Source organism: Aedes albopictus, chromosome 3, assembly GCF_035046485.1.
Source record: "Aedes albopictus strain Foshan chromosome 3, AalbF5, whole genome shotgun sequence".
Lineage (NCBI taxonomy): Eukaryota > Metazoa > Arthropoda > Insecta > Diptera > Culicidae > Aedes > Aedes albopictus.
In genome coordinates this window covers 3,822,693-3,834,106 of record NC_085138.1, presented here as the reverse complement: position 1 = coordinate 3,834,106, position 11,414 = coordinate 3,822,693, and the positions used below count along the sequence as shown (strand labels likewise).

Below are 11,414 nucleotides of genomic sequence, written 5' to 3'. Positions count from 1 at the left end.
CCCTATTAAGGGCGGACGGGACGGTCGAGAAAATATCCGCCATTGCTCTGTTGCTACTAAGATGGTAATCTCAGATTCTACTTCATATTTTGCAACAAAAACCTATCATTGTGTATGCTCACTTGCAGTGCATATGCTGATTGGTTTTCAGCATCTTCAGTGCGATAGGTCTCGAGATTACCATCTTCAAAATCGCGAGGCAAATTGTTAGAAAGAGAGGCAAGATAGGAAAAATAACACGGCGTCCCGTTTCACCTTAACAAATGACTGCTCCATGTTTCAATGCAAAAGACTTGATATAAAACAAACTTTCCATACATTCTCTTCCGAATGATCGTTGTGAAACATCAAATGAATGGCAAACTCAATATTATACCAGGAGAAATTTCTAATTAAACACGCCGATGATTATGAACAGATTGATTGGAGTGTGATTGTATCTTAAATTGCAAATTGAATCATTGAACCACGCACTAAAGAACCACTTAGCGGACCCGGAAGCGGACCACTTCTAGCAAATCGAGCACGTGCACAAGCGTGAATAACCCGATCGGAAACACAGTCAGTAGTCGGTGCTCGTGCAAGGTGACCCCAAATTGTAATTACTCTTTTCCATACCATTTCACAGCTCTCAAACAACACGGGTGGTGCTTCTCGCTGGATCCTGGATCAGGTTATCCAATGGTCGGTCAGAAACAATTAAGAATTGATGTGAATCAATTAAAATTCTCATTAAACCGTAACCCATTCAACTGTCAGCCCCGTCCCCATCGCAGGTGGCCGTGGAAACGCTTTCCAGCTGCAACAACAAATGCCAACTAGATTTATCCGTCGGATGTGAAAGTTCAGGCCATCAGCCTGCGTTAAGGCCGTCCAAAAACTGAATAACATATTAAACTACCGTCCCGCATTAATTATACAGAAGATTAATTATTTTCACCTCCCGCCGCTTTCCCGTTGATAATTAATTCAATTTACACGCTCGCCGGACATTACCAGCTTTTGGAATCGGGTTTCATTCTGAACGCAAGCCATATAATTACATCTCGTGCATCGAAATACAGGTTTGCTCCATCATTAAGCCAATTTTATTGAGTCTTTTCTTTTAAATGAGAATAATATACACATGCAGGAGAATCACCTGTCAAAAGGGTTTAAAAAATAAATGCATGCAACTAATTGAATAGGATGAAGAGCTTATCCGTTCTACAGGTACTTAAGCTTATTAAGGAGTGCTTTGAACATGCGAATCAGTCAGTCGACTGGCAGCGACTCGTGGATCCATTTGCGAGAGCCATCGCTGAAATCAGCCGCAGCATGGTCCACTCCATCCAGAACCCATTTAGTCGTTAGCAGGCCTTCCACTCCTACGGGTCCTCGAGCGTGGATGCGTGCCGTTGAGATACCAACCTCGGCGCCCAGTCCGAACCGGAACCCATCGGCAAAACGACTACTGGCATTATGGAAAACGCAAGCACTGTCCACGTGGTTTTGGAAGTAACGCGCAGCCGAATCTGAAATGGGGAAGAATGAATAACAATCCAAGTAGGCCAATGCATTACGACGAATTCTTACCATTTTCAGTTACAATGACATCGGTATGGCCACTGCCATACGTATGGACGTGATCGATTGCTTCCTCCAGATCCTTAACCACTTCGATACTACATTCCAGCGCGCCGTATTCGAACTTCAGCGACTTAGCTTGCGGAGGTCCAAACGTCAACAGCTGGTTCAGCTTCGGACCGGAGTTGATCTTTACACCCTCCCGTTTGAGCATGTTGCAGACATCGGTGAAGAAGTTGCCGGCCAGCAAATCCTCGTGGATCAGCAGCGTTTCCATGGCATTGCACGCTGTGGAGAAATGGACATTAATTCAAAGCCTACTGACATTTCTTACAAATTTCACAAACCTGCCGGGTAATCGCACTTGGCATCACGGATAATCTTCAGAGCCTTATCCAGACTGGCATCCTTGTCGACGTACACGTGGCAGATTCCTTCGGCGTGACCCATTACCGGGATGTGATGTGACTTCTCCTGAATGCTTCTCACCAGTTCGCTCGATCCACGTGGAATGATCAGATCGATGTGCTTGTCCATAGACAGCAGATCACTGATCTCTTCGCGTGTCGACACCAAGGAGATTGCCTTAGTGGCTCCAACCGTTCCTAAGGCTTCCTTTACCAACTCCATCAGTGCCTTGTTGCTGTATGCGGCCTCCTTACCTCCCTTGAGCAGAAGGCCGTTACCGGAAGCCATAGCCAGAGCTGCCACCTGCGGCAGGGAATCAGGACGAGATTCAAAAATGACCAGCAGTACTCCGATCGGGACGGTTATTTGTTTGAGTTCCAGTCCTTCGGCTAACTTTGTCCTTCGAACGACACGACCAACATTCTGTAAATATAAAAATATGATTCAGAATTTCAAAGAAAGTGTAGTGTAAAGACTGAACATCATTACCTTATGGCTATCATCAGCGATCTGCTTCAAACCAACGGCCAAGCTCTCGATCTTCGCCGGAGTCAACGAGAGTCGCGACAGCAAAGGCTTAGCAACCCCTGACTTCTTCGCCTCATCCAAGTCCTTTGCGTTCGCCTCCAAAATGTACGACTGCTTGGATATCAACAAATCGGCCAAGGTGTTCACGCACAGCGCACGATCCGCTGCTGAGAGATTCTGCATGGCACGGCTTCCCAGTCGGGCATCTTCGGCCATCGCCTCTACCGGAGTGGCCTTCTCCGCCGAGAAATCCGTGAAGAACGTACCGACCTTTCTACCCGTCAGAATATGCTTGATGGCCTTCTCTTGCGTACCGTTGCAAATGACGACGCTGACGCCACGATCGAGAGCCCAAGTTGCGGCGGTAACCTTGGAGTCCATACCTCCCGTACCCACCTTGGACTTTTGACCGAACTTAATGAGATCCTTATCAGCTTGGGTGTACGTATGCATCAACCGAGCACCGTCTTCCCACGGCGGCTTGTTGTAGATTCCATCAACATCCGACATGAGAATCAACAGATCAGCATGGATTTCAGCCGCTAGCAATGCTGACAGACTGTCATTGTCTCTGATCTTGATGCCCTTCTTCTTGCCAGTTGCGGAAACCTCTTGATCGACGATGAACATCGGTGGCATCACGGCGTCATTGGTATTGATAATTGGCACGATGTTCAAACTGATCAATTCGGACAAGGTACTGAACAGATTCTTCCGGGTTTCTTCGTTGTAGAAGTCAGGCTCCGTCACCAGAACCTGCGCAGTTTTGATACCGTACTGCGCAAACATGGCGTCGTACAGCGACATCAGCCCGGACTGACCCACAGCAGCCGCGGCACGCGGTTCCAGCATCGTTCCGGCGTCCTGCCGGGTGTGATCCGTTGGCGACAGGGTCTCCCTCATCGACATCGACATCAGTAGTTCCTGGGTGAGCTTCTGCTTGCCGAAAGCGACCGCACCGCTCGTCACCATGATACACTCGCGGCCCTCCACGTGGTACTCGGCCACCTGTTCGACGATCGACGCCAGACGGCCCAGTGCCAAACCATGTTCGTCCTCACGGGTGATAACGGCACTGCCCAGCTTGACGACCATACGGCGAGCGTACTTCAGCTGACTGCGTTCGGTTATGGTGGCACGTTCGCGATCGTGGATCGAGTGCAGGGTGCGACTCGTCGATGGACGGGACGCACGTCCGGTTACCTGGGAAGGACGAGGGAATGGAGACGATGAGAAAATTAGTTCTATTGTTTTTACGAAGGTGTATCGTTATATTTAGATATTGAAGGCATCATGGAGGAACCGCAAAAACGTTCCAGTAAAGCCTCTGGAACCCTCTGAAACTTCCTTAATCGCCACAAAAACCCCTTGAAAGCCCTTGGACCCGCAAGCACCTGAAACCTATCTTAGCCCCCGAAAACGCCCAGGTAATTCCTAAAACTCGCTGAAAATCCTCTAAAACTTTCAGAAATACCATCAAATCTTGATTAAAATCCCCTTGAAACCCCTTGCACCCCCTGTAATGAACCTGAGACCCTCCTAAGCACCCGAAAACGCCCATGTAATGCTTCTAAAGCCAGCTGAAATGCCCCTGAAAGTTCCTGAAATGCCACTACTATCCCGCTGAGACCCCTTTGAAGTCCCTGTAATGCACATAAGACCCTCCTAACCTCTCGAAAATACTTCTGTAACGCCTCTGAAACTCGCTAAAAATCCAATGAAGCTCGCCATAAGGCCTTTGAAACCCCCTGAGGCTCCTTGGACTCCCTGTAATGCATCTGAAACCCTTCTAAACATCCTAAGATGGCACAAATATTCCAAATGAGGAGAACGTGCATCTGGAGACGCCATACTGATACCTAAAGCGCTCAAAAACGCCCAGGTAATGCTTAAACACCTTTAATAGTTTCTGAAACACTATCAAAACCCCCTGAGACTCCTTGGAACCACTGTAAAGCATCTTGACCATCCCAAACCCCCGTAAACGCTCTTGTATCGCCTCTGATGCTCGTTAAAACTTCCTGAAATGCCATCTAAACCCCTCTTAAACCCCCTTGGAATCCATGGAACGCACCTGATACTCTTCGAAACCCCCGAAAACGCTTCTGTAACGCCTCCGGCACCCGCTTAAAATGATCTGATACTTCCACAAACAGCACTGAAAACCCCTCGGACCTCCTGTAAAATACCTGAGACCCTCCGGAACCCCTCTGCTGAAGCTCTCAGTAACGCCTCTGAACCCTCTCCCCTCCTGAAACTCCTTTGAAAGCCCTCTGAAAGCCTAACCTTTTGAAATCTCCAAGCCACTCACTCTTTTTAAACTTCTTCGCAACCTTCAAATCCATTTAGATAATAAACTGAACCCGTTTAGGGCATTTAATCCATTTAGGAAAAAAATCTATTCGGGAAATTCGAACTAAATGGAGGTAATTTCTTCAATGCCTTATCAAAAGGTTCCTCCAGACAGGTTCCACAAGAGTTTCTCTATGAATTCAACCAAGATTTTCCCCACTATCCGAGTCATTTTTTAGGCATTCTTTAAGAAAATATTCCAAAGATTTGCTTGATTTTTCGGCTTACAGTTTTAGGAATTGCGTTGATCAATTGATTATCATCGCCGACGTTTCGGTCCGGCTATTGCCCAGACAACCAGCCATCGTATAAGATGTTGCATAAGATGATAGAGTGGAGGCCATATGCGTGCATGCCTCCATTTAGGCGCATGTAAAATGTACGCATATCGCCTCCACTTTAACATCTTATACAACATCTTATACGATGACTGGTTGACTGGGTGGACCTTCCTCAGGGCCAAAAAAAGTTTTAATTTATTGACATACAACTTCGAACATACCTGCGGAAGGTCTAATAGCCGGACTGAAACGTCAGCGATGATAATCAATTATTCATTGCAATTCATAAGACTGGGGTCTCCATTAAGCCTAGTGGCCAAGGCTATAAGTCGTCAATCCAAAGACGGCGGGTTCGATTCCCGTTCCGGTCCGGAAAATTTTCTCGGCTCCCTGGGCATAGTTTATCATTGTACTTGCCTCATAATATACAAGTTCATGCAATGGCAGGCAAAGAAAGCCCTTCAAATAATAACTGTGGAAATGCTCTAAGAACACTAAGATGTGGAGAGACAGGCCAAGGTCCAATGCGAACGTCGAGCCATAAAGAAGAAGAAGAAGTCATAAGACTGTCAGCTGAAAACCAAACTAAATCAAATTATTATCCAGTAGAAAAAGTCATCAGCATTCCAGATTCCTCCTAGAATTTCCCATGAAATTTCACCATGGATTCCTCCGAATATTTTTCCAGAAATTTTACAAGAAGCCATCCCGGCATTTCAATAAGGACTATAGGATTTCCTATAAGGCATGTTTCAGCAATTTATGAAGAATTCCTTATGAAATTCTACAAAGATTACTTCACGAGTTTCTTTAAGAATCTCTCCAGAAAATCATCTAGAGGTTTCTACCAGAAATCCTTCAAAAACTCCTCCAATTTATCTTACAGAGATTCCTGCAAGGATTCTTTAGGACTATCATCCGAACATTTCTTTTTGAAATTCTTCAACGACTCCTCCGGAATTTCTTCATGGATTTCATCAAAGATTTTTCCAGCAGGAGTTCCTTGGACATTTTTTCTTATAACTTCTCCCAAAAATATTTTAGAACCTCCTCTAGCAATTCATTCAGCACCTCCAGGAATCTCTTCAAGAAATACTCCAGGAATTCTCCCAAGGGTTTGTCAGTTTTCTTTTCAAAGAATTTTTCAAGTATTTTACAAGAATCCCTCCAGAAATTTCTCATTAGTATTCTTCAAAAAAATTCCAAGGATTCCTTAAAGCTAAAGCCTACAGAATTCATTTATTTATTCTTCCATTGTTCGACATTTTCCTGAAGCATTGTCCCAGAAATTTATCCAAAGATTTCAGCACGAATCCCTGCAACGATAACTGCTGGAAGTCCTCGGAGAAGATCCTCCAGAAACTTTACCAGGAATTTCTACAGGATTTCCACCAAGCATTCCTCCTGGAATTCCACCAGGATTTTTCCCAGGAATTGTTCCAGGAAGTCCTCCAGAAATTCTTTCGAAATTCCTCTAGGAACTTCAACTGAGATTCCACTTGAAATTCCTCCAGAAATTCCTTCATGAATTCCAGCAGAAGTTTCTCTAAAAATTCCTGAAGGAATCACTCCATCAACTCCTCCAGAAGTTTCTCCAGGAATTCTTATATAAATAATTCTACCAAGAACTCCACAACGAACTTCACCAGGAATAACATAATGAGTTTGTCCAGTGATTATTTCGGGAATTCTTCCAGGAATTTCAGCTCAGACTCTGCCTAAGATTCCTCCTCCTCTCCTCTCCTCTTCTTGGCGTAACGTCCTCACTGGGACAAAGCCTGCTTCTCAGCTTAGTGTTCTATGAGCACTTCCACAGTTTTTAACTGAGAGCTTCCTCTGCCAATGACCATTTTGCATGTGTATATCGTGTGGCAGGCACGAAGATACTCTATGCCTAAGGAAGTCAAGGAAATTTCCTTTACGAAAAGATCCTGGACCGACCGGGAATCGAACCCGTCACCCTCAGCATGGTCATGCTGAATACCCGTGCGTTTACCGCCTCGGCTATATGGGCCCTAAGATTCCTCCAGGAGTTAAATCAAGCATTCATGCAGCAATTCCACCAGATGTTTCTATAAGAATTCTTTCTGTAGTAACTTCATTCATTCCACTAGAAATTCCTCCAGAAATAACACTAAAAATTCCTCCACGATATCTACTACAAATTCATCATTTCCTCCAGGAATTCCATCAGTAATACAGTACTAGGATTACCACCTGGAATTCTTCCAAAAATTCTTCCAGGATTCCTTGGATTCTGCCAGAAATTCCAGCAGGATTTTTTCCAGAAATTGCTCCAACTATTGTTCTACGAATTCCTCCTGGAGTTCCACGTAGGGTTCCACCTGAAATACTTGCAGGAATTCAACCAAGAATTCCGCCATGAATTCCAGCAGAAGTTGCTCTGAGAATTCCTTCAGGGATCACTATATCAATTCCTCTTGATGTTACATACGAAATTGCTCCAGGAATTTCACCAGGTATATCCTCAGAAATTGTACCAGGATTTGCAAAAAGATTTTTTAGTAATTATACCAAGAGATTTTTCTAGAAATTCCACCTGGGATTCTACTTGAAACTCCTCCAGGGATTCGATCAAGAATTCCTTCATCACTTCTTGCAGAAGTTTCTCTGAGAATTATTTCAGGAGTAATTCCATTATTTCCTCCAGGAGCTACACCGGAAATTTCACCAAGGATTCCTCCAGAAATTCGATCACCAGGAAGTCCTCGCGAAATTCTACCAAAACTTGCACATTGAGTTCCATCATGAATTACTCGAGAAATATTTCAAATGATTATACCAGGAGTTCCTCCATGAATTCCATCAGGAGATACTCTAGGATATCCTCCAGTTTCTCTAGGTGAAGTTTCTCTATGAATGCTTCCAGGAATTCCACCAGGAATTCTTTCACGATATACAAGTAAATATTCAAGGAATTCTCCAAGAAAATCCGTCAGGATTTCTTTCTGGAATCCCAACAGGTTTTTCTCCAGTAATTCCAACAAGAATTACCCCAAGAATTCCTCTAGGATTTCCACCAAGAATTCCTACAGAAGTCACTCAAGCATTTCCATCAGAATTCTCTGTAGGATCTCCACCAGGAATTCTACCAGGAACTCCTTAAGGCTTCTGTTAGTAATTCCTCAATGAAATCTGTCAGAAATTCCTCCAGCGATCCTGCTTCTTGCAGATCATGCTTCTTGCAGGAATTCCTCCAAGAACTTTACCAGGATTCCTTCAAGACTTCCTTCAGGAATTCCATCAGGAGATACTCTAGGATATCCTCCAGTTTCTCTAGGAATACTCCCAGGAATTCCTCCACGATATGCAAGTAATTATTCGAGGAATCTTCCAAGAAAATCCGTCGGGATTCCGTTCTGGAATTCCACCAGGTTTTTCTCCAGGAATTCCAACAAGAATTCCACTCCTAATCCCTCTAGGATTTCTACCAAGAATTCTCCAGGAATCACTCAAGCATTTCCTCCAGAATTCCCTGTAGGATCGCCACCAGAAATTCCTCCAGGAATTCTACCAGGAACTCCTTAAGGTTTCTACCAGGAATTCCTCAATGAATTCTGCCAGAAATTCCTCCAAGAATTTTTCCAGGATTCCTTCAGGACTTCCTTCAGGACTTCCTTCAGGTATTCCATCAGGTAGATCCTCCAAGAAATCCACCATTTTCTCTAGGCGAAGTTCCTCTAAGAATAACTCCAGGAATCCGTCAAGGTATTCCACCAAGAATTCCTACAGGAACTCCTTCAGGAATTCCTTCGAAAAATGTTCAAAATAATCTGCCAGGAATTCCTCAAGGAATCCTGCCAGAAAATTCTTCCAAGAATTTTTCCAAGCCTTTTCTTCAGAAATTCCAACAAAAATTGATTCAAGATCTCCTTCATCAATGCAAGCAGAAGTTTCTCTCTGAATTCCTTCAGGGGTAACTTCGTGGATTCCTCCAAGAATTTCACCAGAAATTTCCTGGAGAAATTCCAGCATAAATTCAACCAGTTATTCTGCAAGGAATTCCGCCAAAAACTCCACCAAAAATAACACCACGAATTCCACCGACAAGAATTCCTCCAGCAATCCTTCAAGAGATTCCACCAGTAATACCTCCTTGGACTCTACAGGGATTCTTCACGGAGTTCTTCCAGGAATTTCTCAAGGAATTCTGCTGGAAATAACTACAGAATGTCCTCCTTGAATTCTGTCACGGCTTTCTCCAAGAATTCTCCCAGAAATGTCTCCAGAAAAACTCTCGAGAAATTTTTGCAGAACTTCTTGGTGGAATTTCTATAGGAATAGTAGTTGTTTGTTGTGGTAACATTCCTGGAGGAATTCCTGACGAAATATTTAGTGTAATTTTTGGTAAAATTCTTGGAAGAATTCCAATCAAAATACCTACAGGAATTCTTGGCGGGTTTCCTAGATGAACTCCCAGTAGAGTACCTGAATGGATTTCTGGTGGAATGGATCAATGAAGCAAAGTTTGTTTGTTTTTGCTGCATTAAAACAAAGGCACCATCTCATATGGACTTCAACACTGTGACAGCAGCCGAGTTATGTCAAACACACAAGGCTACTGTGGCGCTATCTATTCATTCCATAGCGGCCGTTTTAGTTATATTAGTGTTCCATTCCAGGAAGAACTCCTCGTGGCATACCTGGAGAAATTCTTGGAAGAAATAGTAGATGTATGAGAAATTAGATCACCAATGGCGCTGTAGCCAATAAATTAATTAATTTTATTTCATACCTCAGATGTATTTATCCATTATTTTTAAATACACATGTTGTTGTGGATGTTTTGTTTTGGTCATGAAAATTGGTTTGGCACTTTTAGGACCGGTACTGACGCTGTAAGGGCGTGGCTAACTAGATGTTTGTCACACGAACGCTCGTGACATTGACATTCTGTGGCTAGTTAATCTACTGAAGAAACCCTCAAGGAATTTATGGTGGTTTACTATGCGTATTTTATTAAGGAATGTCTTTTGGGATTCACGGTCCATTTTTTAAAAGAATTAGGAGTAAATTCAGGTAGAATTCCTGGAGGAATTTCTGTTGGAATTTGAGGCGGATATCTTGGTGAAACTCTTTGAAGAATTCTGGGTGTAACTCGTGCAGGAATATTCGGAAGAATTTCTGGATGAGTTCCTTGTGTAATTCCTAGAGTGATTTCTGGTAGAACTCCAGAAAGAATTCTTGCTGTAGTTCCTGGAGAAAATTTTAATGAAATTTTTGTAGAAAATCCTGATGAAATGTTTGGTGGATTTTTTTGGGCGAAATTCGGGAGGAATACTTGAAGGCACTCATAGAATTCAGCCTAAGATAAAAAAAAATCTTCTTTGTTTACACAAAGCGTTCTTGCTGATGCTTCCGTAAATAAATCAATTCCGATGTTTGCTTGGATGGTATTCCGATGATGCATCAAAGTACCCTTTTGTGTGTGAAGACCCCCGCTCGATAATCCTTGAACGAGTAGGTAGCTGGGTAGGTAGTAGGCTGTGTGATGTGCCGATGATAGATTGCTCGAACGAGCAGGAAAGTTTCATTGTTTTCAGCGATTGAATGAAAACGCGTAACCCATCATGTAGGTACTAGTGTGGGACACCAAAAAACATTTTACTCCTGTACACTTTTTGAGTTCCAGTTTGGCCCCATATCAACTGTGCAAAATTTCAGCTCGATCGGAGAAACTATATTTTAGCGCCAGCCGTTTTAAATTTTCATACGATTTACTATGGGGAAAATCACTTTTTTAAATAAAAATCACCACAGGTTGCCCCTTAACCCCTAAAAATATATCGATGAATGATTTCTGTTGGAAATTTTACGAGGAACAAACCCTCTGAAGACCGCAAAGCGATCGAAGACATGTGGAAAAAGTTATTGACTGAAAACCGAATGACATGCCCACGCTGTTTAACACGTAAGGAATAACAATAAATAATAAAATCTCGTCATTTTATCGATCGGGTAAGGCTTAATAAATTTTTCCACGAATGTCGCATCGCTTTGCGGTCTTCGGTGGTCTGATTCCTCATGAAGTTATCTACAGAAATCATTCAACGACTTATTTTTAGGGATCAATGGTTGACCTCAAGCGGTTTTTCTTTGAAGAGGTAAATTTTCCCCATAGTAAATCGTATGAAAAACTAAGAATGGCGGGCGCTAAAATATAGTTTCTTCGATCGATCTGAAATTTTGCACAGTTGATATGGGACCAAAATGGAGCTCAAAAAGTATACAGGAGTTGGAGTTTTTCCATTTTTTATA

The 11,414-nt window shown here is 43.2% G+C and overlaps 1 protein-coding gene and 1 long non-coding RNA gene across 2 annotated transcripts in view; one reads left to right on the top strand and one right to left on the bottom strand.

Moving 5' to 3' along the window:
- Positions 1-1,059: 1,059 nt before the first annotated feature.
- Positions 1,060-11,414, bottom strand: part of LOC109414168 (delta-1-pyrroline-5-carboxylate synthase) — a 41,813-nt gene continuing 31,458 nt past the window's right edge. The window contains exons 2-5 of the mRNA XM_019687951.3: positions 2,464-3,705; positions 1,914-2,397; positions 1,576-1,854; positions 1,060-1,514 (exon numbers count right to left, since the gene is read on the bottom strand). Of these exons, the coding sequence (XP_019543496.3) occupies positions 1,255-1,514; positions 1,576-1,854; positions 1,914-2,397; positions 2,464-3,705 (2,265 nt within the window). The 3' untranslated portion in view covers positions 1,060-1,254. The remainder of the gene's footprint in view (positions 1,515-1,575; positions 1,855-1,913; positions 2,398-2,463; positions 3,706-11,414) is intronic.
- LOC134291779 (uncharacterized) overlaps positions 3,712-11,414 on the top strand; it is a 35,563-nt gene continuing 27,860 nt past the window's right edge. The window contains exon 1 of the long non-coding RNA XR_009999282.1: positions 3,712-10,732. This is a non-coding gene — a long non-coding RNA (uncharacterized LOC134291779). The remainder of the gene's footprint in view (positions 10,733-11,414) is intronic.